Raw genomic sequence first — 26,808 nt, forward strand, 5'->3', positions numbered from 1 at the left:
GCCCTGCCTGAAAAGGCTGCGAGGCGCCGGCGGGGAGCGAGAGGAGGCGCAGACGGCGCCCCAGCCCGCACCGCCGTCACCGCGCCCCGGGGGATGCCGAGGCGCCGGCCCCGCGGGTCACCCTAGGGGAGAAGCGCTCCGTCCGCACCGCCCGTCCCGTTGCCCCAGGGAGCCCCCGCTGAGCCCCGCCGGAGCTGCTCGCCCGTGGGCCGCCCACGCGGGGCTCCGGGGCAGGGAACGCAGCCCGGCGCGCAGCCTCTCGGTGGGGTTTTGTGGTTATTGGCTCCTTGCAGAGGATGGATACGTTTCTTCTGGCGTGGGGATTTCTAGGGCTGTGCTTGCCCGGCTCCGGAGGCGCGGCGGACACAGGTAAGCGGCCCCAGGCGTGGGCAGCGTGGCGCGATTCGGGGCTCGGTCGGGCAGCGTGCGGAGCGAGCCCGGTGCGCACCGCCTGCAGCCGCTCGGCTGCCTTCGCCCGGCGCGGAGGAGCGCGGGGATAGAGCCGGGCTGGAAAGTTGAACGTCGCTTTCTGCGAGGGGAGAGCAAGCGGCAGGGAGAAACCGCAGCCCGGGCACCCGGCTGCAGCCTCGGGAAACTTTGGGTGCGCAATGGGAGCCGCAGGCGGGGCACGGGCGCAGTGCCGGCAGCGAGGGAGGGGGAGCCGCCTGGATGCTGCGCCGGGCCCCGCGCTCCCTTTTCGCTGGGTTCGGTCCGGCTGTTGAGGGCCGCGGGGTCTCCGCTGGTGCGGGCGCCGCAGGGAAGGCACGCACCTCTCCCGGTCCTTCTCGGGGCTCGGACTGCGGTCAGTGTCGCGGGCGCTGCCCGGCGGGACGGAGAGCCGAGATGTGGGTGTCCCACCGCCGGCCGGACCGTGGGACGTGCCCAGGGAGTCCCCGAGGCGCGCGGATCCGTGCCCGCGGCGCGACTCGGACAGCGCTGGGTAGCGAGGGGCGGTCGGCGGGGATCGGTCCTGTATGCTCCCTGTCTTGATCTGCGTGGAAAAGGGAAGTGGGAGAGGTGCTGCCGGCTGAGAAAGTCCCTGTTTTGCAGCCGGGAGGCGCGGATGTTCCCGGCACACACGCGGCGTACGTTCAGTTGCGCACTGGCATCGCCTCCTTTCTTACGGTTATAAAGAAAAGAGGGAAAAAAAAATCCAATCTTTTGTTCAAATAGGAAAATAAACGAACAAGCGCTTGATGCGCAGAGTCGCGGGAGCTCCCGTGGGTGAAGCAGCTCTTGCAGCGGTCCCCGTATCGGAGCCGCTGCCCGCTCTCCCGGAGCGCTGCTGTGCTGGGCTGCAACCTGAGGCGCGTGCCTGGGCACGCACGGCCAGCTCCGGGCAGCTCCGCGCGGGTGTGTGCCCCTCAGCGCGTGCCTGCGTGTGCCCGCGTGGCCGCCTCTTCCTGTCCTCCGTCGGGCTCAGGATCGGCACTGCTTTTCGGGAAGGGCTTTACGAGCCGGCCGCGTCGCTGAGGTTGTTCAGCTGCTGCAAGGAGTGTTTATTTGAACGCGGGGTTTTCCCGGCTTAGCAGAGCATCACATGGTGCTGAAGGCAGCAAGGAAGTTGTCTCCCTGCGGCTGACACCGGCGGCTCTGCCGAGATGCTGTTGTGGCACCACGAACCTGCTCAGATGGCTCAGACGTGAGCCCGGTGAGCAAAGGTATGGGGTAGAGAGGGGCGAGCCCCGTCGGGCTGAGCGATGCCGGGAACGTCGGTACGTGAACCTGACACGCCAGTGAGTTGCGTCCGCAGGTAGTCCTTCATTGCAGTGCTGGGCACGTAGGGGATAGCTCCGCCCAATATGTGCACCTTGGTTCGTGTGTGGATTACAATTATTGGTCATGCTCATACGTACTCGTATTTTTCTCCGGGTTTTCATGCATACGGTATATATTTTCTTGAACTCCTTAACGTTTTTTTACAACTGATTAACAAAAGACCCTCCCCCCTTAGAGCATGCGCAGTCAGCCCTGGTGGTCTTTTTGGTGGTGGTCTGGGGGCCAGGAGAGGAAGGCTGATAGTCTTCATTTCTCCTAAACCTTTGACCCCTGTCTTCAAGAGTGTGCTCAGCTAGGTGTTAGCCCCTTCTCTAAATGTGGTTTCTCTGGTATGTCCTGATAGGGCCCATTCGTCTTCAGTTTGATTTCATTTTCAATCCTTATCTTTAAGGTAATACATATGGTTCCTCTAGATACTGATGCTTGCAGTATTCGGTCCCCACTCCATCAGTGCACAGCCCCAGTGAGTGAGCAGCCTGGTAAGAACGCGTGCCTGAGACAGATGGATTTATGTTTCAGCCTGGTGTATCTGAAAGCCTGCCTCCATTACGAAAGTCCCTCTTAAGGTTCCCTAAGGGAGGTTAATAGAGAGGGGAGATGATTTTAATAGACAATAATATGATAATCCACATGGCAAAAACGCTGGTGCAATATTTCTACAGTAAGAGATAAACAGTGCAGCTGCCAATTTGTATGTAGCCAAGCAAACCTGGAGATAACCATGGAGGGGTGCGAGTGGGAGACCCTGGAGATAAATCGGAAAGCTGGATGCTGTGTTTTTCATCTTCCCGTAAAAAGCAATCAAGTAGGAAAGTAACAGGTTTGAGTGACCCAGGTGCTGAGCCATTCAGACGATGTTTATGCTGCTCTGAGCAAAATCTCGCTCTCAAAGCTTTCCGAACAGTTTGCTTAAAAGCCAGTTTTTTTTTTTTTAATGTCTTGAGAGATGTGGCGAGGTGGGGAGGGGGACCACAACAAATTGCCGCCAGGCAGGCGCAGTGCTGCGCACGTACGAGCAGTGCACACACCCACGCAATGCTGGGTGTAACGCTGTGTGCCCGCTGTGCCGTTTGCTCGACTCGTACAGGGAACAAAAGCTTTTTTAGCCCAGGAGACAGACGGTTGTCAGGAGCGTCACGGAGAGTGGCTGATAGGAGCTTGGTGGGGGCTCTGCCCTGGGTTAGGATGATGGATTTTGTCTTCCTAACTTTCCTGCCTCTGCACATCTCCGTGCGCAGTGCCTGGAGTGGCAGACAGACATGTAGGTCCCAGTGCTCCATGGGGATGTTTCCCATCTCCCTGCTCGCACCTCTCAGCACTTACCCTGCGTTTGGTACCTCTGTGGTTCCAAAGGTTGAAATGAGAGCGTTTTGGGCTTTGCTGGATGCTAGGCAGCACTGTCCATCCTAGTGACATGCTGCTGTGGGCAGTTGTTGTCCAACAGAAAGCACTGGTACTGCTGGGCTCTGGGACGTGGTGGCTTTGTGCCGCAGATAACCCAAGAGGGGAGTGCATCCTTCACGGATTTAGGAAGCTGTCAGGTTCAGATAAGGCTGGGAGCCTATCCTGTGGGACCCCTGCTTGTATTAATAGGGAAAAATTAATTTTTAAGCACTGGGATTGCTGCCAAATTATATGACCTCTGACAGACCAGCTGCGCTAGGAAAATAAATCGTCTGTATCTGAGACCAGTGGTCCTATCTGAAATCGAAATTGAAGAAGTCGGCAGTTAGCCACGGCAGCGGGGCAGACTGCAGCAGCCCAATAGCAAACTGGAAGCTGCTAAAGTTGCTCTCCATTGTGCAATGAAGTCACCAGCACCGTCCCCATGGGGTTCAGGAATACAGTTGTCTGATCCGGGAAGCACAGGAAGCTGATGTGCCTGCACACACCCTGGCTGGGCTGACCGTGTTGGCGCAGAGGTGGGGGCAGGAGCGGGCGTGTTTGTCTCCGGCTCTATCCTCGCTCTGGAACAGCCTTTTGACATGTCTCTAATTAAAATACACACACAGACAAAGAGGTAGCTGGGCTATTTTCGAAATCCCTGTCTACACCCTGGTGGAAACCGCAATACTAGCAACAACATAAATCAGGGCTGTTGCTAGCAGTGTTGCACACGGCGTCGCGCTACAGTAGCGTGGTTTTAATCATACTCGGAATCAAAGGGTCAGCTTCTCTCTGCCTGAGCCAAATCGCAGTCTCGGAAGGCTGGATCCGGAGCCAGGCCCGATGCCTGCGCAGCGAGGAGTCATGAGCACAGAGAGGGGAGATTTGTCAGGACGAGGTCAGCGGGCGCAGTGCCAAACACTAAAAATCACAGCTTGGATCTACAAGGCTTACTGTGTGCCAGCCATACCCTTAGATGGTGTGGGGGGAAGCTAGGGTAGTGCAGCAGCACGAGCCCCATCCACAACCCTGCTTCTTCCCATACAGCTGGAAATGGGGCTACAAGCTGAGCAGGAAGGCGGGAGTTGGCAAGTAAAATAGCCAGGGGTACTGCTAGCGGCAGTGGATGGCTGCAGAGATTTTGTCTGAATCTTTCTCGCCCTTCCTTCATACTTAATGAATCAAAGAAAATGGGCACTGGAGGAGAAGTGCTAGGCTCCGGCTCTTTGGAAACTACCCTGATTCCTCTCCATGCATGCGAGACAAGGGCAAGACATCTCTCCCAGCTGTCCTGGTGGGTCACCCCAGCGTGGAGTTCAAATGCCTGTTCTTCTGCATCTCCCACCCTGAAAGATGGTGAAAGCTAAAGGGACATCATCTTTTCCTGCCGTGTGTTTTCTGAAAGATGCAGTTCTTAGGGGATGCCTGTGAGGAAAGGAGGAAGAAAGCAACTGACTCGTGCGTGTAGACACAAACGCCCACCCATACCATCTCCCTGTCATCTCTCTTCACCAGCACTCAGGTCTGATCCTTTTCTCTCCAGTTCCTAAAGCCTTACTGCCTGCCCTGCGTACTCCTGCGTCCCACCTCATGCTCTCCCTTGCATGCTCATGCTCTCTCCACAACTTTCTCCCTCACACACACAACCTGGGCTTGCTCCTGCTTTCCTCTCTGCCTGTCCACTGAGTGTGTGCTCAGCAGGAAACAATGTGCTTAAGATGCTCGCCAAAATATGTAATAACATCGGCGCTAGCAGCAAGGCTTAGCAGCGGCTGGATTTGAGCAAGTTGTTGTAAAGGCTGAAGCTGCTGCTCGGCAGCATGTGCATGGGGGGAGCTCCAGTGGGGCCTCTCCCAGGTGGCTCTGAAGGATCTGCTTCCTTCCCTATTCCATCCCATACCAGCCACGGGGCTGCACACATGCTTCTGAGCTACCGGGTTTTGTTGTGCATCATGGGGAGGGGGGCTTAGGGGTATGGAGGGTTCAGAGAGGCTCTGCCAGCTGCCTTAGGGAGAGGCAGAGGTAAACTGGTGGGGAAAGTTGGGATTTGAGGTTTTATGAAGAACAGACTCTGACAGATGGGCTCAGAAGGTGCAAGGGAGCCGAGAGATCGCAATGGGCTGTGAGAGATGAAATCCGCTTTTGGTTTCTTCTTGGCATTGTCATAATAACAATAGTAATTAGTATTTCAGTGGCATTGAATACCTCTCATCAAGCTTGAAACTCTTTAGAGAGGAATCCTAGGTGAATTTCTTTAATGTGTGGAGTTATAAATGTCTCTCACTTTTCTTCCATGGCCCTCAAAGCAGCCTGTTTTTGATAGCATTCACAGGGGTGGCTCAGTGAGTTGTTTCCCCCTTGTGTCATTTCTTAGTGCAGCCTACAGGAGAGGTGGTAGGCTGCACCACAGAAGCACTCGCTCTGCCCTATTTCTGCCTCTGCCCTAGTCCCAACGCCTCCCTGAGCTCTGTTTTCCTGCCTGCGTATCAGTGAAGCTTCCCAAGCACCTGCCTGACCTGCAGCATGAAGCTCTCCTGAATCTTCCACCTGCTTCTGGGAGGTGGCAGCGTGCTTTTGTGTGATTTCAAACCCTCAGGAGCCTGACAAGGGGGCAAGAGAGATAGGCATGGCTCCTGAAAGTTCAATATACAATTATCCCCTTCCTTGTGCCTGCACATGCTCATGCACCTCTGGAATGATTACTGCAGTAGCCAGGAGTTGTAATTTCAGACCCACCAATTACATTCACGGGCAAGCCAGGAGAATTGTGTGCACACATCTATATAAAGACTAACGCTATTAAGCTGGTTGCCCTATTGGAATTGCATTAGCTTGTGATATAAGATGACAAATAACAAAGTTAACGGAGGTGGCACCTTGTAAAAACAGGATATGAAACCTCATCCAAGGTACAAATGCGTGGGGAAACAAAACAAATAAACAAACCTCTCAGCTACAACATTTGAAGGTCAAGGTCCCACAAACTCAAGTGGTGCGACCGATGCCCACTGCTGGAAGGCAGCTACTCAGAGCTGCAGGGGGGGAAATCACCTGGATTCCAGTGATTTTTGAAGTGAATTACCTGGACTTGCATTCAGGATTTGGCCCTCTAGTTTTCCATAATGAAGCTTGAGCAGCTCTCTGTTTGCATTCAGTTCCTCAGTGGATTACCATGTCTCAGAAAATGCAGGTATGTCTTGTTCTCTTCCTCCCTCCAACGCTCCCATCTTGTTTAAAAATGGTTTTAAATTATTTCTTTCTGCAAAGGCTCACAGCTAAAATGTTCCATTTGCTGAGCTTTCCGGAGTTCTCCTCTCATTGCCGTCCAGCACTATAAAGTGAATATATTGCATCCTTCCCCAGTTGCCTTAGGAAGTGGTCAAACGGCTGCATTCCTGAGCTGATGGATTGGCGCACTCCTTTCTTGCCTGAGCCCAGACAGAGTTTTTATGGGCCTGTCTCATGACAGGCTTGAGACACTTTGAATCAAACAAAACCCGAGTTCACATCTCAAAAGTAGTCTTTACATTCTGCTTTGCCGTGAGCATGCTCTGAAGGGAAATTTAGTCAGAGGTGTAAAGGCCCTGGCTGAGGTGCTGGGGGAACTTTCCCTAGCTGCATGGAATCCCCAGAGGTGGACGTGGGTGTTGTGCTGGGATGAGCTGTGCATGTCAGTGCTTTGTGTTGTCTGGGTGTGTTTGTCCATTAATTCGTTCAGGAAGCCTTTGAAGCTTTATCTTGCAATCCAAAGCAAACATGCTCCTGCTAATATGATCTATGCTACTGGGGATAAAAAAAATCTAATCTTATTAGCTTCCTCTGTACTGCGTGTCTCTCCCTGGCCAATGGCTAAGCTGTACATTTAAATCCAAAACTCGATTTGTGCTCCCACCCCCTGGAAGCTGTGCCTTAGGGTTTAGGGTAGGGTTCATGCCAGCCTGCAGCATCCCTTGGGTTTGAAGCACTGGTGATGAGGCAGGATGGATGTGAGCAGTAACGAATCCCCACCAGATGAGCTCTGTTTCTCCTATCCATGCTGGGATTTGGCAAAGCATTTGGATGCATGTAGACCTTGCGAAGCCTAGTTTCCTAAAGAGCTGTTTGACTCCAGCAAGTTTTGCTGTAGCTTGTGCCAACTCCAGCAGCTTTGAGTGCACTTGGTTCCTCCATGCTAGGACCCACATTTTGCTGTGGTGTCGCTTGGCAAATTTCCCCTGCCCAAGTGCCATGTCCCAAGATGTAGAAATCTTCTGCGGCGGGATGAGAGTGCACAGCTGGGGTGCAAGGCCTTGTGCAAGGCAGGGGAAGCAGTCAAGAGGCCAGACAGCAAGTATTGGTGACACAGGGCTGCCAAGATCTGGCCCCTCACTCCCCTCAGGGCTGTTCTTGCCCAGCAGCAGGCACCCATGCTGCTGTCTGCTTCTGAGGCAACAGGAGCGCCTTGCATGTTGCGCACAGCCTTGAGTTATATCCCCAAAGTAAACTGAACCCAGCAGATCAAAGTGTGCGATGGTTCCCTGCTGGATGCTGTGAGAGGTTGTAGTATGTGTTTGTTGTGAAATGGGCCTCTGTGGTGATGATTATTTTTGTTACAGGCAGAGTTGGCTTCAGTTTCTGTGTCGCAGGTCCAACAATAACAGTGAGCCCAGCTCTCCTGGGGTGAGAAAAATCCAGAGGGGTTTAGTCGGCAGGAAATTCGAGTAGGAGAATGCTCTGCCCCTGTCCGAAGGTTTCAGTGTGTGCTGATGAGCTGTGGAGCTGAGAAGCTCCACGTGTGGGTGGAGGCTCTCAGGGCCTGGCTGTTATCTGCGTGTCCCCTGAGTGTTGACTGCAACCTTTGTGGGAGTCCTGCCCTGTGAGCACCCCTGGTCTTCCCTTTCCACCCTTTTGGCTTCCCCATGGTCCTCTGGTGTAGGTCCCCTGTTGGGGCTGTTGGATCAGCCCCCAGTTACAGGAATAACCCAATGCACCTGGTGGGCTGCAAGGAAAGAGGGCTGCAGGGGCTTCCCTTCCCAACCCCAGCCCACACTCACACAACTGGGAAGCGCTAAATTCTGTGGCATCACGGGCACGGCCTCCCAGCCCTCTGCCATGCGGGTTGGCACGGCCCCAGCAGTTGGCTTTCAGGGCCCACATTCTGCTTACTGAGCAGCGGGATGTCCCACGCACCTGGCAGCCTCAGCTGAAGCTTCAGAATTCAATTTTAATTTTATTAAGTGAATTCAGAGCTGGCGAAAGCTGCCAGAGCCCATTAGCCTTGGAGCACATCTTGCTTCCAGAGCATACAGCCTGGACAGTAGCTATGCTACTCAATTTTTTTCTTTCTTTTTTTATTTTTGCATCGATTCGATGCATCAGTTTTAAAGAACAGATTTATGTAGAAGCTTGAACCTCTGCTGGGTGCGCAACAGGCCTGGTTTTATATAGGAAGACAGTGCTTGGCATGTCTGCTGAGACAAACCCTTTGTCTGTCAGTGGGCGCAGTGATGGATTTTTTTGTTGCAGGTGTTTCTCTGCTAGATACCAGTGAATCAATAAAAGAAAAGCCCAACTGAACAATTACAGAGATATTACTTTTTTTGTCTCTTCAGATGACTCTTAAGAAGCTCATTTCCCCATTATGCAATTGCCCACTGCTTAAGCAGTGCTGCATGTGGACGAGGTGTAGCCCTCCTTGTTAACAGGGAGCTTCTTTGGGGGTGAACGAGGGGCAAAATCTGTTCTTCCAAGTGGCTGAGAAGCTTTCCTGCAAGTGGAAAGCAGCAGAAAGACAGTGACGGTAAACATGTGATGGACATGGTAGGTCTTCCTATCCACCCAGTGATCTCACCTGCTTTGCTCTTGGGACCACAGAAGGAGTGCTCTGGTTCTGCTCCCTCTCACCTTGGCACTGAGCTGATCTGAAATCAGGATCAAGCCTGAGGACTTCCTTAGCTTGCTCCTGCTGAGCTGTGGCAGCCTCACAGGGTGAGGGGAGAGATTCTTAGCATCAGGGTGTCTGTTACTGAGTGTATCTGTTAGGGAAGAGCCAGCGCCTGGTCCCTTGTTCACATTGCAGTTCCCCCTGACTGGCTGGATCGCGATGTGTGCTGGTGGTACCCAGCGCGAGGAAGGGGCTAGCAGCTTTGGAGTGGTGGGTGATGTTGGTGGTATCAGCCTAGCGGGTAGCATGTGTGTGAAAGCAGGGGAGACAGGGAGGGGATGACGAGGTGTGGAAGGGATTGACTGTATTTTCATGGCTTCGAGACTTCGCCCTTTCCAAGAAAAATAATCTGCAGCTTGAATATTTCTCTTTGCTGGAGGGGGTGGACATGTGTGCAAACGAGGTGTGAATTTTTAGGAGAAGGTGTGAAAGTGTGTACATGAGTGAAGTGTGAATTACACGTCTATTTGTACGTTGATGTCAACAAGTCCGTGAATTTCTTCCTTCCACGTGAATCTCTCTCTCCCCAAACCCACATAGACACGTGTGTGGGCAAATATGCTTTGCTGAGAGAAGGGGTTTGTGCAAAACTGTTGGTTTGTAAATGTTTTGTGTGTTGAGCAGGAGCTCCTGTGGAATAAAACCAGATGTTTTTTGGTATTCTCAGCTCCTCCGTGGCAGCTTTGCAATTTTTTCCCTTCATAATTTTCAGGATCCTTACAGGATTATTTTAAGAAAAAGACAGGGCTGCAGAGATGCCTCTGGGTGTGTGAGAAGAAAGTTATTTTAAAGAATGAATGTGTTAGAGGGCATGGAAAACATGGAGGAAATGGAGGCAGTGCTTTCTCACAGCAAAGGGAGCCTGGCTCCTGCAGGGCAGCTGGAGCCCAGGAGGACCTTCCTGCTGATGCTGCTTCTGTACAGCAGTTGTCCCTTCTGCAGGGTCCGTGCAAGCAGCGGGGTGCTTTTCTGCAGGAGGCATCGGCTTTCTTTTCTCCTTATGTCACCAGATGTGCTTGTCTGGGCTGCAGGAAAGCCCACCCACACCCCGCTGGGATGAGGAGGCTATGGGACAGCCTCTTGGCAAGGAGTCAGCCCTTTCCCTTCATCCCTTCCTTTGTGGTGCCTGTGCCTGGCTTTTCCTCCACTGCAGAAGCCTCAGTGTGGATGGGTTCGTGTTGAGGGTTTGTGTCCCGTGTTTCACCCCATCGCTCATGGGCAGGGAGGGCAGAGCCTGTCAGCACAAGATCGGGGTCAGCAGGGCAGCACTGGCCCCGCTGCTTCATGGAGGGGCCACAGGATTTGGCTGGATTTCACCCATTTTGCTGAGCAGGAGGAGGCAGTGCCATCGTCTGGAGACATCTGTGGGGGCGTGATGCTAGGACAGGGCGGTGGCAGTGGGGAGGCACGCAATGGGGCCCCATGGAGAAAGGGACTTTGTTGAGATTTATAGTGTGTTATCAATTGACCCTGTGATGCAGATTTTCCTCCCAGCAAGTAATGCAATAATAAATTTGATTTGCAGCGTTCATGAGATTAAATGTTTTTTTGAAGATGAAATCACCCTCCAGGGCCTGTTCTAACCCAAAGCTGGGAATGCTTCCTCTGCTCACCATGTAATTGTTGCCAGCCATTTATGGGCTAGCCCCACAAAACCACCATTGCTGATTATCAGTCTGCAATTCCAACAGCTCTGGTTGACCAGAAGATTTGGGGAGGAGGAGGTGGCCTGTGTTCTGAGATGGGGTCATGACCACTGCAGGAGAGAGGGATGCAAGTGAGGAAGGGCTGTCATATAGCTTCATGCTGGAGCCAGGAGGGCAGGACACCATCCTCACCTCTGCAGCTAGCCGTGAGCCTGCTGCTCAGCTCTGCTGTGCTTCACTGCCCTTCCCCAGGATCAGCAAAGCTCCCTGCAGCTGCACTGAGGGTCATCCACGTCCAAACATTGGTGTCCCTTGAGGTGCCTGTGGGAGACCTCCTTGGAGCAGCTTGTGAGGGAAGCAATAAAGTGAGGCAGTTTCACATGATCTGATACCAGTCTGTCTCTTACTTTATGGCTCTGTAATTGCTTAGGCAAGAGCATTTGTTTCTCTTTTCTGGTCTGTGTGAAATGTGGCATGTAAGTGTGGCAGGAGGTGGAAGAAGAAAGGATTAGATTACTTGTGTAGAGTAGTATCTCCAAGCCCAGAGATGGATACTGAAGTATTAAGAGTGCCAACCTGACATCAAAGCCTGGAGAGTGACCTGTACCAGACCACTGCCAGCCATGGCCAGCAGGGACCTGCTGTCTGTACCCGATGCCCCAAACCTGTTTTAATGCCTCATTCCCTTCTGTATCTCTGCAGCTCAGCCGTGTGGGGGCCGCCTGAACTCCAAAGATGCCGGGTACATCACCTCCCCAGGCTACCCCAATGACTATCCCTCGCACCAGAACTGTGAGTGGGTCATCTACGCTCCTGAGCCCAACCAGAAGATTATTCTCAACTTCAACCCTCACTTCGAAATTGAAAAGCATGACTGCAAGTAAGAGCCTTCCTCTTCTTCTCTAGTACATTGTCCTCTCCTCCTGCTTTTGCGTAGAGGTATGGGCATGGTGCTCCTTTGTGCATGAAAGAAAGCATCAGCCTGAGCCTCCATAGTGCTATATGTCATGGCCTTTCAGGGCAGGTGTACCTCTGCTGACTGTGTGGGTGTAAGATGCTTCTTGGGACTCAAAGGATGAGCTTGCACTGGACTGAATGTGTTCTAGCCTAAAGTCACCTGAAAGCAAGAGCTAACAGTCTTTCAGCCTGACTCTGAATTTGGTTAGAAGGCAGCTTGGCTTTTTTTCCATGTTGCTGTGGCTTCACTTTTAAGCCACATTGGGGGAGCAGTGCAATTTCCTGTTGGGTTACTAGGCAGAGGCATGGCATGGAGAGCTCAAGGGCTGGAGACCTAGGCTCAGACTGGGGGGGGGGGGGGGGGAGGTCCGAGCTGATTGAGCTGAATCTGATTCTCTGTAGTGTTTGTTCTACTGGACTTAGTAGTCAAGGATATTGGTTTTGTTTGCTTTTGTTTTTTCCCTAAGAGGGGGCTCAGAAACTAGACGTCCAGGAAAAACAATTAGCAGCTAGTAAAGAATAATTAACAGCATCAAAGGGCACCATAAAAGGCTGAGTTAATAACATGGTCTCAGCAGACGTATAAACCTGTGCATTTCATCTGGAATCTGTGGCCAGCTGCAGGAACATCTGAGCTGTGAAGGAGCTCAGTCTCCTAAAGCAGGCCTGATGCAGCAGTTTTGCCAGACACACTGCTCCTGTTGATTAAAAGGGGGTTATATATGGAGAAGGGGACTCTGGTTGCAAAAAGGGGCTGGGGAAGCATTTATGGGGCTGTAGGATCAGTCCTGTGGAGAATAAAGAATTCAGCATGGGTTTCATGATGTGCTGAAGGATATAATGCACAGAGCTGGATCCTCAGCTTCTGTAAATCAGCATATCTCCTCTAACTGTAACCAAGGTGTGCTGATTGATGTCACTGGGGATCTGATCACCCCCTACAGATAAAGCCTAGGCTAATAAGGCACTGAGCACCATCAGCTCTCCTTGAAGTCACTCTGTGTGTAAGGAGTTTAGCACTTTGCAGGATCAGGCCTGCATTTAGAGAAAGGAGGTGGTGGAGAAAGGTTTAACATGGGCATAAATAAATACAAGGCCTTGGCAGTGTTTGTGAGAATGATGGTTGCTATCAGGTTTTACTATTGCTTGGACAGGCTTAACTGTATAGCCTTCTCATAGCTAATGCAGTTGCCCCAAATTCAGAGTAATAAAAGCTTTATAGGCCTATGTTCTCAGACTGCAGAGTATGCAATATGTATTGGCAGAGCAATGTGCATGGGGCAGGGGCTGAGTTGGGCAGGAGTGACTGTCTCTCTCCGAGGTCTCAGGCTGGCATATCTGGGTCACTTCGAGTGCCAGAGATCTCCATGGGCACCTGGCTTTCCTCTGCATCTGTGAAGTTGCTGCTTACAGCTCTGGGTACTTTGGACAGCTTCTGCTATGTTTTGGTGCCTGTGAGAGAGCAAAGTCTGAGCTCAGGTGCTGTGTGCTGGAAGAGCTGCCCCAACCACTGGTGTTGTTGTTTCTCTGCTGCTTTCTGCTTTGTTGTGGCAAACATGATATTGTGCTTTCCTTTTCTTTTCTGTGTGTGCACAGAGGAGCTTTGCAGGAAGGTTTGTGTTGGAGGGTTTTTGTTCCCAGCGCTTTCCATGGGACATGAATGGTGGGAGGTCTCTCAAGGTCTCTGATTCAGTTTGGCTCCTGCAGCAGCGTTGCTCTCTAGGAACTAACATTAAACCTCTTCTGGAAATGAGGTTTGCTTGCACCTCACTTGTGTACAGTTGTGAGACAGAGTTTATTTTCAGTGCACCTTGGCTTTTGCTGACCCCCAGGTGTCAGCCAGAAGCCAGCAGTTCAGGTGCCTGCCCCCACAGCAAGCATTGCAAAGGATGGACAGCACCTGGTAGGAACCATAACTAAATCAGTGAAAACAGTTCAAGACAAACGCTGCCTAAAAGGAACAGGTAGGAGACTTTTTGTTTTTAAGTGGCTTACCAGAAAGAGACAAATCTTTACGCTGTGTAATTGCTTGGACATTAAGCGGTATTAACAGGTGACCATCTCATAATAAATCTCATCTGAGTGTCAGAGGGTGTGTTACAAGGATGCAAAGGTCTCATTGCAGCTGCAGGTGGGAATCTTAATGGGACCAGGAGTTCAGCATCAAAGAAACATCATCTGAGGGCAGAACCTTTCTTCTGACATCTGGTCATTAATATAAAGCACTTTCTCTGAAGGATGGCAGCCGATGGACCTGGCTGGCACTCAGTCTGTGGGCAGACAAAGTTCCCCCTGGCCTGGCAGCTCATGGTGCGGGAGCGGGGCCAGGCTGTGCTTCGTGCTCCTGCTGTCAGGGGTAAATGAAACACCATGAGCACTTCCTTTGTTGCTTCATCCTTCAAATTTTCTTTTACCTTATTAGGCTAAGGTTTCTTCCTCAACAAGCATAACATTTACATTCCAAAAGCCCGTTTTAAGGTCTACGGAACTATCTGCAAAAATCTTCATCCTTGTATCAGCTTTAGGCTTCCCTTTGGGGTGGGAGGCACTTCCTCCCATGCTTTGCACCCTTGGGACCTCCACGGAAAGGTCAGCAACTTCCTCTGGCTGGGCAGATGGCCGGAAAGAGCTGTGGACCTGCAGCTGCTGGACTTTGGAGTGAGAGCACTCTGTGCACAGCAGGTTTTGATGGCTGGTGCTGCAAAGCAGGAGGAAGCCTGGGCTGAGGCTGGGTGCCCAGAGGTGGCAGTGCACTTTTCTCCAGAAGCACATCTGGGCTTTTATTTTTTGGCTGTGTCCAGCTGCATTAAGAAGTAACTGCATCCCCCAGCCATCATCAAAGGAGTAAATTGGTATATTGAAGCCCCAGAAGAAGGTATTGCTCTATCTCTGTGTTTCATCTGTGCTCTAAGGAAGTGCCCTTCTTTGGGAAGTGCTTTAGAGAAAGAAGACTGGCCACCTCCTGTACTTGCAACTCCTGGTGCCAGTCATGGCAGGGCTCCTGTTGCAGGAGGGTGAGTGTGCTGGGGGGAGGGGGGCAAAAAGGGAAGCTGAGCACTGCAGTAAGAGGCCTGCCAAGCTATCCAGAAATAATAACTGTCCTGTCCCTTCACCATTTCTTCCTCTGTGTGCTGTGACCACAGCTTAGGTGGGGCAGTGGGTGCATGCTCACTGAATGGGGAGGTGGCAGCCAGGGGAAAAGAGTGCACTGCTGCTGCGAAGGTGTTCAGCCCTGCCACATGGTGCAGTGGTAGTTGGGTGGCCTTGTGCCTACCAGAGTTCATTTTGAATCCCAAGAGCAACTTGAACAGAGTTTCATGGTATGCAGTAGAAGCCCACGCAACTTGTGCAGACATGCATCCCTCCTGCCCAGTTGCCATTTCTCTGCTTTGTGCTGCTTGCTTGGAAAATCCAAGTCAGAAGCCTCAGCTCTGAGTGAATCACTGCCTCTGTAACCACCTTTTCCATTTGTGCATCCCTCCCACTGTTACAGATGTCTCTTGGCCTCTGAAAGCTCCTGAGCCTGGCCATGGGCTCTGCCACCCCGGCTGCAGAGTGGGCTGGGCAGTGACACACTGGGTGCAGGGACATCTGTGCGTGCACGTGGCACAGTCACACGCTGCACACCACAGTGGGCGGGCATGGGCTCCTGCTGCCAGCAGACCTTTGGGCTGAGTCATAGCATTTGCACCGGAGGAGCGCTATGTATTGTAAAGCTCAAGCCGTAGACAGGCCACGACAGAGGGATTTTCTGGAGCCTTTCGGCCAGGCACCCAGGGGGCGGATGGAAGGATGCTGCTGGGGCTGTGGTTCTCTGCCTGGGCAGGATTTGGGGCTGCTGCTGCGGCTCGCAGCCCCCTCTGGTGGCACTCGCCAAATGCTGGCGGAGGGCTCTGGAGATGGGAGCTGGGCTCCAAAAGCGTGCAAGAGGTGGTGGCAAATGGGACGCAGCCGGGAGTTGCAGAGTCAGGCTCTTCCTCCTGATGCTGGCTCACCATGTCAGGCCTTGGGAGTTTCCAGAAAAAGGAACTGTGAACACAGTAAGGAGGAAATCTGTGTAGTTGTCACTGCAGCCTGACATGGTGGTGTCAAGTGAAAAGAGCCATGTTCAGCATGACCAAATGCAGCGGGAGAGGCAGGGCACAGGGGCTGGGAATGACATGGGAAGGTGTCACACATCAGTGCCCATATTGTGGAGCTGGCAGCAACGCGCTGGTGCTCCCAGGCCACATTGCAACGGGACATGGTGGGCACAGCCAACCAGCGACGGCCCTGTGGCAGTGTGCCATCTCCTGTGCTTCCAGGAACGGGGTGCGGGGACACAGTGTAGCTCCGTGTCCTTCTTAGAGAGCAGCCAGGCACTGGCCCCAGCCCCACACCCATGCAGTGTGGGAGCAGCAACCAAACCCTTGCTGTCCGAGAGTGCAGCCAGGGCCTTCCCTGCTCACCTACCTCCCCTGTCCATCTCCTTCAAACAGGAGCATGATATTGCACGTTGCCTTCCTTCCATCAGCCAGGGTTAAGAGCAGACAAGGAAGCAATTATGGACAGCTAATTAGGGAATGCTTTTGAAAAGTTTGCATAATTAGCTCATTAGTAAACATTTTAGAAACAATGCACTTCATCTCCAGATTGGGTGAAGGCTTAGAAAAGAAGAATTTGGCACTCTGTGGTCGTTTGGAGGGTGTCTTTGCTGGGGTGCAGTGGGAAATGACTGCCTCTCCTGCAGTGCTGGAGCAGTAGGGCTGAGGCTGTGCAGAGAGGAAGTAGGAGATGAGATGTTAAGGAAGGCATGTGCTTGCTCATACATTTGTGGCACGGGTAGCCAGAAGCAACATTTCTAACGTACAGGAAATAATTCCATCTGGGAAGCACAACGCTGTGGCTCAGCTTGTCTTCAAATGAGCTTCTGCTGTTTTTTAGCTCTGTCCGGTGTCTGCCGTATGGTTCATAATTCCTGTCAGCTGCAGCCGTTTTGCACACATAGCCAGCAGTGAGCAGGCTAGCGGTGGTGCTGTTTGGCCACCTCCAGGTGACTCATCTCTTTGTGGAGATGGGAGAGCTTGGCTCGCTCTGCAGTTGTGCATGGTTGAGCCTCTCGGGGGCCCAGGCCCTGGGGTGGGTGAGGTGCTGCAGACACACTTCTGGGCTCCAGTGTCTCACCGGCATCCGGCACTTAGGAGAGCGAGGTCTTGTCCTGCTTCGTGTATCCTGTTGGCGTGATGACACAGCGTGGGCTATCCCAGTGACACTGGCACAATTGCATGTGACACCTTTTGCCTCCTTCCTGCCCAGAAGAGCCAGCAGGTCACCTGCTTCTCCTTGGGCACTGGGCAGTGAGAGGAGAGGGGTGAGCATGGGGCTGGCTGTGTTGGTGCCTCAGGATCCAGCTGTGCAGAGCAATCCTATTCAAGCAGCTGATGCAGAGCTGTAGTGTGCCCAGCACTCTGCACTCTCTTTGCAGCGTGCTGTGGGTTTGCAGAGGTGGCCTCAGGAACCCAGATACCTTTGGGAGTCTGAGCTTCAATCACTCTGTTGGCACCACTCAGTGGGGTTAGCAGTGCTGTTGGGTCTGCTATCTGGGTGCAGGAGTTAGAAGTGAACGTAAAGAGGTGGCAGCTGGAATGTTATTTTAAAAAGCATCCTTTTTTTTTTTTTTTGAAGAGGACCAGGTGCAAAGCCTATAAAGGCCGCAGGGGGTTTTACCTTGATTTTCACAGGAGCTGAATTAGGCTTTTAATGAGCACGTTGTTTGCCTTAGCTACGCACAAGCCCCTCCAATAGGTACCATGCCTATTGTCAGGCTGTGGCAGAAGGAGTGTCGGGCTTACCAGCAGTATCAGGGCTGGGAGCTGTGAGACTGGGGCTCTTCCCCTTCTCTGCTATTGATTTACCACTCTTGCTTTCACACATCTCTTTAAATTCCTCTTCATATAAAGAGGAGATAAACACTTGGGTATCTGCAGGCTCACTGACCAGTCTGGCTAGCAGCAGTACACCAAAGGCTGCTGTGTTGTAGCAATGCACAGAGTAGGTCAGAGTGCTGCATACAAAAATTGGTTCCTTCTCAGCCTTTTCTGGACGGGTGTGAATTCCACAATTAAAAATGAATATAAAATAAAAAGAACAGACTGCAAAGAACAGACTGAAAACGGAAGAAATTTCTGGTTGCTTTTGGCCACAGCTCAGCACAGAGCTTTTTTGAAAGAACAGGGAAAGGTTAGTTTTCAGCATGAGACAAGTTCTCCGTTTTCTTTAAATCAAGCAGCTGCACATCACCACTGAATGGCAATGTAATAACACGTTGCAAACCACAGTCTGGTGATCCTGGAATTCCTTATAAGTTAATAGCAGTCATGGTCCACTAATCACAGCCAAGATGTTTTAAGCAACTGTCTTTGATACATCAGTTCCAGCGCACCACAGAAAGCTCTCCTTATGCTGACTGAGCAAGTAGGTGGGTAGAGCATCAGAAAGAGAGAATAACCTGGTTGTTTTTTTTACCTGAATCATGAGGGATTCATTGGACATACGTACAGCATTGCTGAGCAATCCCAGTCCAATGGGATGTTAGTTTTAACACAGCACCGCATCAGACATGGAGATATTTGTGTCTAGTAAGCTGCTAGAAGCAGAGTCTGAGGCAGTGGAGTGGGTCTGGTAGCAGAAACCCTTCACCAAAGACTTCCTTAGCCCTGATACAAGCAGCACAGAAAGCTGCAGGTGGCTGCCCTGCAAGTGTGCCTGGTGGCTGTCCCAAACGTTACTCCGTTAGAGAAACAGAAGGCCGTGCTGAGGCTGTGTGCATGCACAGGGCTTGCACACAGGCAGTCAGCATGTCAGGAACCCCCTGGGGGCCCTCAGAGCAGGGGTTGCTGACGGATGTCCTGCAAGCAGGAACCCCCCCGTCCCCTGCTGCTGGCATGAGTGTGAGGCATGTGCTCAGTTTCCTTCCTCTTCTGTGAGTGTCAGAGTGAGGTTTTATTTATGTTGTTGTTTTGCAGTGGAAAGGGAAGATGTAATGCCTGGCTCTCACGTGCCATGCCTTTGGTAACGCTGATGTTGGGCTGATAATTGTGAGCAGGACGAAGGCCTGGGCTCTCCATCAGCAGAGGAGACTGATTCGTCATTGATCTCTGCTCACTGCGTCTTGCTGAAGTTTTTTGACCTGTTTGATTTCTTGGGTTTTCTTCTGTGAAAATCCTCTGATTCTTCTGCCGATCAGGAGCTAAACATTTCTCTGTGCCTTAAAATATGGCAGAAGGGGATTTCTTCAGATGTCCAACAACTCAATTGATGGAGACCTCAGGAGACCTCTCCTCTTCCCTGTCCCCCTTCTCAGCCTGTCTTTTCATCTGCAATCTGGAGATGTAAAGGCTGTAGTAATAGAGTGTCAGAGGAAGTAATTGATTCATCACACGCCGGGAGAGGAGTCTGTTGCCTTTAGTGTCAATGGAGCTGAACCACAGCCTGGGAGGGTGAGGGCGGCTTGTAAACACTGCATGGCTGAGCTGGCAGGGCAGTATAGGCTGAGCCAGGTGGCACAGAGGGGCCGTTTCTCAGGGGAGCTCAGGCCCTCCTGGGGCCTGTTGGGATATGGGGGCTTGTGGCAGCAGGGGCACTGTGGGTGCCCAGGCTGCTGGCATCAGGAGTTCCTCACCTGCATCTCTCCCCATGCAAAGCAAGAAAAAGGAACGTTTGCCTTCTGCCTGCTTTGCTGCTCCTCGGCAGTAAATTTTCCTCTTGTGGTTGTTATCTTTTATTATATACATTTTTTTTTCTTTCTGTTAGTGATAGGGTTGCCTGTGAGTGGTGACAGTAAAATGACACAGAAAGCAGAGTCTTAATTTTTTTCCACAGATGGATCGTAGCAGAAGGAGGAAAACGCAAATGCAGTTTCCCAAGTGTCCTGCATTTGAGGGTTGTGGAGGGCTGTGAGCTGCCTCGGCTCCCCTGCAGCAGCAACAGAAGGCTGAGTGCTCGGGGAGGGGGCTGTGCTAAGCATTCTCTGTGTATCTTATTCCTGGTTTCACCATGATTTTTCCCCTCCCAAAGACTACCAAAGACATCTTGCAAAAACCGACCCCTGTAGCTAAAGATAGAAGAGTGAGGAATTTATAGAAATGGTTTTGGAGACAGAAATAAAATTGAACACCCATGTGTAACCCCTGAACAACAGCCTCCAGAAAAACCCTGAAGTGCACATTAGCACATCTTGTTTTCTGAGATAATGAACAGTTCTCCAGACATGCCCCAGCTGAGAGCACTCTGTCCATCGTGCCTTTCCACAGTGATCTGGCAGCCCCAGGATGAGCGGCATGTGGAGCAGCAGCATCGGGCAGTGTGCTCAGAGCCCCCCCCTTCCTGGACCACAGGAGCAGCTTAGAGATATGTTTTATTCTTTCCTTTGCAAGATGCATCTTGGCTACCTCTTTTTTTTTTTTTTTTTTTCTGCATAACTTAACAGTTGCTTGCTGAGGCTCTTCCTATCAGCAGTGCTTGTACGGGGGTGAAAACTGTCCAAGGAATATAAATAGAGGCTATTTGTAGTTTCCATTTTTTGTCTTGGAGACATTTTTGAAGAAGTTGTCCAATCTGTTAGGGTTATTTTCTTTGTCTGCCTCTCTCTCTTTATTTTTTTCACGGGATGACTGGTTTTTTCTCATTTCTCAGAAACTCTGGTCAGATTTCTGAGGAGATAAAATACTCCAACGCGCAGTGGAATGATTACAAAACCCCACAGCACTGTGGTTGCACAAGATGTAATTGGATGCAAAAAATTCAAAACAAACTTCCGAGAAATCCAAAGCAATTATGCACCTCCAGGCCAGCCCAGCCTTGGCTGCCACCAGACTGATAGTTTCAGTCACTGAAACCCAGTGAAATCCCTCCAGATGTAAAGCAATGCTTGGCTTTTTTGTCTCTCCCTCCCAGGCGCAGTTATGTCAGGGCAAAAGAAGGGTAAGCTCTGCTGTTCTGGGTGCATCCTTTGCCTTAGCATGGCATGAGCAGTTCTGCAAGTTGCAGGCTGAGAGCTAGTATCTCCTGCCTCCAGATTCCCGGAGGGCAGTCCTAGGCAGAGCAGATCTGCAGTCGGAGCAGAGGAGCTATTAACCCTGTCCCGACATGGGGCAGTGAGCCTGTGTCCGCCGAGAGCCACGGGCGCTAGCTGGCTGCAGCTGGCTTCACCGCAAGCTTTTAGGTCTGTGCACAAATCCATTTCAGGACCCGTGAGGACTGATTCTCTTCTCACCCCAGGATAAATTAGGAGTGATTACCCTTAAAATGATGAGTTACACAAGTGTAAAACCAGTTCAAATCAAAGGAGAATCCAATTCATCTGCTGTATTTATAATTAATTACTCTGATTAAGGGCTGAGAGCTAAGATCAAACTTCATTGCTCTTGTTTCATCAGACAGCAGAGCTGTTTGCCTCTAGTGTCGTGGCTATAAAAATACTGTTTAAAAGTCTCCAGTAGTTACTGCAGCCATTTCACCTTTGAAGGGTATGTTATTCACTAGCTCAAGATTGTGTAAACATCAGAAAAGTTTTCTTGTCTTTCACAAAGTAACCACCCATGAAATGAGGATTTGGTTGGAAGGTGGCATAAGAAAGAGCGTGAAGATGGGTGGTGACACAGAAAAATTGACAAAGCCAGCTAGCATGTAATGGACCTTAATTCTAGATGCCCCTTGATTACAAAACAAGCACTGGGCTGGCAGCTTACCATTTCTTAACCATCTTTATACTGCATCTTCTATCTCATCCCGAAGCTTAATTCAGATTTTTCTTAGGGCATCTTTAAAAAATATTGTGCTTTTTAAAATGATGTGTGAAAAAGAAAGCACCCTTTCAGGGGAAATGCTTGCATTTGCCTGCTGATATGGCTAAGCAGGCCCCTGCATTTCCCCAGCTACCTGCAGAATATTCATGTCTGCTGAACTTCACTGGCATTGCAGTTATTCTTCGTATTCTTAGTAGATGTATTCTAGATACTATGTGTGATATATGGTTCAAAAAGACCAGAGGTCTCGAAGGCTCGAGTCAATACTGGCCATTCCCAAATTTGGGGCTGTTGGCATGTAGTCAGTACCTATTTGTCTCTCCATCTATCTGGGCCAGACTCCTCTAATATAGTATAATCTGTCTAATCAAGGCTGGCTTCTATTCCTGGCTATGCTGTGAGCTTCCTGTGTGACCTTGGGCCAACCACTCTTTGCTTTCTCACCTCCCAGGGTCTCTTGAGGATCCCTTCATTAATGTTTGCCAGGTGCAGGCACGAGCCCCTTGGAAATGTCTATAAATAACAGCTTCAAATTAAACGGTGGGGAAGCTCAGGTCAGAGCAGTGCATCTCTCTGGCTATGGCAAGCACTGGAGCCTGGGCATAGCTGTGTGCAAGCTTCGTCTTCTCCTAATGATAGACCAGAGAACACTGCTGGAGTTTCCCAGGCTAGAGCTTCCCTAGGTGGGCTTTGAAGCAGAGATCACATGTGGTTAGGTGCTATGGCTGTCAGCAGATAAATGATTTACCATTTGTGTTTCTCTTCATACTAATCTGATGTCCTTGAAGTGTGTTTCGGTGAGGAAGGACTCAGCATGTCTTAGGAGCTGGGGCTCAGGGGCAGTAGGTTTGTTGATGATGTGTGAAGCAGTATGAGTCCCAGAACAGCTTTTTGCTGTCTGTGTGCCTCTGGGAAGGAGTGCCCAGGGGCACAGCACAGCTCCTTGGTGCTGCTCCCCAGGCAGGGTGCAATGCTCGGAGCTTCTATCACCTGGATGGACACCAAGGAGGTCCAGGCTGGCCTCAGGCAGCAGAGCACAGCTTGCTGGCCAGTAGCTGGTGTGCCACTGATTCAATAGAAAGAGGCTGAAATGGTAGAGTCTCCTCGCCACTGCAAGTGGGGCTCATTGCTGGCCTTTATTGGGCCTAGCAGCCTTTTTCAGGGGGCAGCAGCAAAGTGGCTTAGTGAAAATTGAGAGAAAGAAGAGATTAGGAATTAGTGAGGGCTGACTGAGGGAAGAAGCAGGTAAGCATGAGTAATACAGACATTAGAAGTGCTTTATAATTAGTTTATAAAAGCTCTCTTAACATCTGCAAAGCACTTTCTACTAAAAATCTTTAATAAAAACACAACAATATTTGTAAGCATCTTACATTTCCCATTTAATTCTGTTAAACAGTTACAAGAAGAGCATCTAAGCAGTGCATTTCCCTCCCTTCTCAACCCCCCATCGTCTGGGTAGTTAAAAGCACTTCAGCTTTGCCTCCCTGCCTTAAAACTCCCTTGCGGAAAGTCTTGTGTTTGAGGTGTTTTCAAACCAGCTGGCTGGCCCTCCCACTTCAGCAGCAGCTGAGAATGTCCTGCTGCTGGACGAGCAGCCAAGAGCGGCCACCTTCCCTGCAAGAGGACTTCCTTATTCCTTTGACTGCAGATGTGAGTTACAGATGCTGCACCCACCTTCACATAGCTATGGTTGGCTCACTGGGGCAGTGCCTGGATGGGGAGAAATGGCCATGAAATGTGGGCTTGGAAATAGCAGCCCGCCCAGTGAAGGTAATGCTAGAGAGGTCAGCCCGCGGGTGATGGTGCATGTTGACTGAAGTGATGGATTTGGTTATGTGAGTGAAATGCAAATTGCTGGGTACTGGTCAGGGCATTGTGGATGCTATCGCTGCATAACTGTCCCACCCAGCTGTACACTGTAATTATCTGGCAATGAAATAGTTAGACTAAAAAGTGTCCCCTGCATTGTTTTTTCTTCCTTCCATTTTTTTCTTCTTGTTTTTCACGTAGGAAGAACAAAGTCTGGAAATAGTGCTTAAGCTTAACAGAAGTAAAGGTCTGGCCAGTGACCCAACGTAAGGAGAATGGTGTTTATCAGTTTGTTTGATTGTGGGCCAAGGCATGGACAGGACCAAAGCACACGATGCCAAAAGAGTCTGTGGTGGGATTAGCTGGTATTCTCGCTGAAGTTTTAAAGTCTCTTGTTTTGGACCAGGAGTCTTTGGTGTTTCGTTTTTAAAGCCTGAAGCTTAATTGCTGTATTGGAGAGGAAGGAGGTGCTCCCCCTCATTTGGGCAGGAGCTATCTCCTGACTGTAATACACTCCCAGTTTGCACTCTGTTTACATGACCTGAGGAAAGGGAGTTTTGCCTCATGAGGAGCAGAGGGCTTGAGCCAAGATTTTTTAGCTAGGAACAAAAACTCATATGTGTTTATATTCATTTTATATTTGGCAAAAAGGATTCTCTGACCTTCTCCTAGGGGCTTTTTTAGCTGTTTGTAACATTTGATTTATTAAGGATTAGCTCCAGTAAGAGAAAGCTCAGTTAGATGCTTGGATGAAGCCAAACAGGGTTTAATTCAGAGAGGCAAATATTTCCTGATGGTTTACTTACTAGATTCATTCTTTTAATTTTCCATTTGCAGATTGTCCAAGAGCAGATTGCAATATTCCCAAATTGTATGTATTATTGGAAGTCATTCATCCATTCAATAAGCAAATATTTCTTGGTCCAGAATTTGCTTCTGAAATTGCCAGGGCTCCTAGAGCATTGGGTGGTTGAGAAGCCATGTGGAGAGCAGTGGGCTGTTGTGTGTGCTGGCTGTAGCAGGAACTGGAGCGTTGCATGCCAGCAGCTGAGGTTGTGTCCGGAGTTGGCCGATCATAACCTCATGAGGACACAAGATGTGTTTCCTTGGGATGCAGCTAACCTATGCCCGTGCCATGCAAATGGCAGCTTTTCCAACCCAGTGCATTAACTGTGTTTTGCCAACACTTGTATTTTCAACAAATTAATTCTTGTTGCATGTTTGTTATTTCAGTAGTCACCAGTAGACCTGCAGCACAGACATGTACTTCAGATGTGGAAGGGCTGCACACACAGTTGAGATCAAGGAATTATTTAGAGAACAAAATGTCCCTGCTGTTTGCTCAGCACTACTTTAAACAAACAGACAAACAAGGAGAAAAAAGTTCTACTTAAAAGAACTAACACTATCCTGTGTTCTTCCTCCCAGGGGAGAGGATGGAATCAAACCGCACGTGATAGATATCAGTGGGGTCATGGAAGGTGCTGCCGGGTGGTGTTAGGGCAGTAAGGGGTCACGAGGTGATGGGGAGCTGCCCAGGGGTTGGGGGAGCCGATCTTCACTTACATCCCCACACTTCCACCCACCAGCTAAGCCAAGTGTTCTTCCTGTGCCAGTGCTTCATTTCAGGACTGCTTAGGTTTCACCTTGGCTAAGGCTGTGGCATTTGTAACGGAGTTAAAGGCTGGGCGATTAGAGCTAACTCAGTGCTGGGTCCAGTGCTGACAGGATTTTATCTGCAGGCGTTTTGCTTCTGGCTCTTGGCCTGATTTAGTCCCAGAAAGGAGTGAAGCTGAAGCTGCTCATCTTTCTTTGTAGAGAAGCACACTGCGTCTCTGTAAGTTTGTTTTGAGGCTGTTGACCGCCAATGTGAGCACTGCAGAGCAGGAGTGAGTCACATGAGGATCGCTGCATCCAGCAAGCTACTTCTCCTTTCAACTCCCGATTCCCAAACACGAGATCTTGTGACAAAGAAGAAAGGCAGATTTCTGGCAGCGTGGAGCTGCTGCTTGTGTCCGAGCCCCACAAGAACTGCAGTGTTGTTCAAACAGGTTGATACAAAGCAAACAAGCAGAATAAGGGAGATGGACAGTGTCTGTAAATAGCAGCTTGCTGGCCAGAGACAATGAGAGGGGTGGGAGAGCGTGGGTGTTAGGAGACAGCTGAAGAACAAGATGTTTGCATAAAAACTGTTTATTCGTGGCACACGCAGCCTGATACTACCTTGCCATTAGTTATGGCCCAGACAAAGGAATCTGTGGGAGTTTCCCCTTCCAGCCAGACCTCACAGCAGGCCTTTGTCTCAGCACCAAGAGGCAGCTTTTCCAAGCCAGCCTGTTCCTTTCCAAAGTCAGGGACTGGGCAGGTGGGCAGACAGGCTGTGTTACAGGGGCTGGGCAGTGGTGAATGTGGTTGCCCATCTCTTCATGCAGTGCTTCTCATCCACACAAGTCTTTGTTAGCACGTAACAGAAGAGAATTGGTATTATCATCCAAAACCTGAGTAAGTATAGCAGCCACACTTGTTAAAGGACTAATGCTGTGTCAAGAAGGGCACAGTGTAGCTAGCTGCTCACATTGATTGATCATTGACTGTTTCTTTAATGTTTGCTCAAATTCCAGCTAGAGAGTGGAGTAAACCAATCAGTGTTGCGAAGAATGATGGCACATATCAAGACAAAGGGGAGAGAAGGAGAGCAGCTCAGGAGTATTGGAGCTGAGCTTTTCCCTTGCCAAAGGAGTTCTGTAAAAAAACAGGCAAATTGTGTCCTGCAAGTTGTCTGTGAAGTTGAAGTGCATAAAATAATAATAATGTGAGGTTGCAGTAGCAAAAGGGGTGGACAGACAAAAGGGAAAAATGTATGTATGTGTGCATAGGTGTGAATGACTGAGTCCCAGGAACCCATCTGGAAGGTAGTTCTGTGAAATATGCAGATAAATAAGTGTTTAGTGCCTGTCCCCAACATGCTGAAGAATCCCCAACAGATGATTTTCCTCTGTTTCCCCTGCCTCACAGGTATGACTTCATTGAGATCCGAGATGGGGACAGTGAAGCAGCTGACCTGCTGGGCAAGCACTGTGGAAACATAGCACCTCCCACCATCATCTCGTCAGGCCCCTCTCTCTACATCAAGTTCACTTCGGACTATGCGCGGCAAGGGGCTGGCTTCTCCCTGCGCTATGAGATCTACAAGACAGGTCAGTGCCTGAGTCAGCGCCTGTCTCCCGCGCTGTGTGCTGCCATGATCTTTACAAGGAGGTGTTGGTGTCCACTTGGCTATATGTATGACATTAGCAGGTTAGTGTTCTCAGATAAAGGGCTCTTTTTTTTTTAGTTTACTTATTGTTTTTGTTTGTTTGTTTGTTTGTTTTTATTTAAGCAAGCCTGTTTCATCACACGTCCAGTAAGGTAAAGATGCTAGTGTGGAAAATGATAGTACGTTTTTGGATCATAGAGTGGCATCAAAAGCAGGATTCCTTGTTATAGACTCCCTTGAATTCAAGGACTCAAAAATGTCTGT

General features: G+C 50.4%; 1 protein-coding gene across 6 annotated transcripts in view; it reads left to right on the forward strand.

Moving 5' to 3' along the window:
• Window positions 1-206: 206 nt before the first annotated feature.
• NRP2 (neuropilin 2) overlaps window positions 207-26,808 on the forward strand; it is a 79,882-nt gene continuing 53,280 nt past the window's right edge. For all 6 annotated transcript variants that reach the window (XM_065751065.1, XM_065751067.1, XM_065751066.1 and 3 more), the window contains exons 1-3: window positions 207-369; window positions 11,437-11,614; window positions 26,304-26,485. In XM_065751065.1, the coding sequence (XP_065607137.1) occupies window positions 297-369; window positions 11,437-11,614; window positions 26,304-26,485 (433 nt within the window). In that variant the 5' untranslated portion in view covers window positions 207-296. The remainder of the gene's footprint in view (window positions 370-11,436; window positions 11,615-26,303; window positions 26,486-26,808) is intronic.

Source organism: Cyrtonyx montezumae, unplaced genomic scaffold, assembly GCF_038088225.1.
Source record: "Cyrtonyx montezumae isolate F1298 unplaced genomic scaffold, pur_monq_1.0 scaffold_7, whole genome shotgun sequence".
In the NCBI taxonomy this organism is placed as follows: Eukaryota; Metazoa; Chordata; class Aves; order Galliformes; family Odontophoridae; genus Cyrtonyx; species Cyrtonyx montezumae.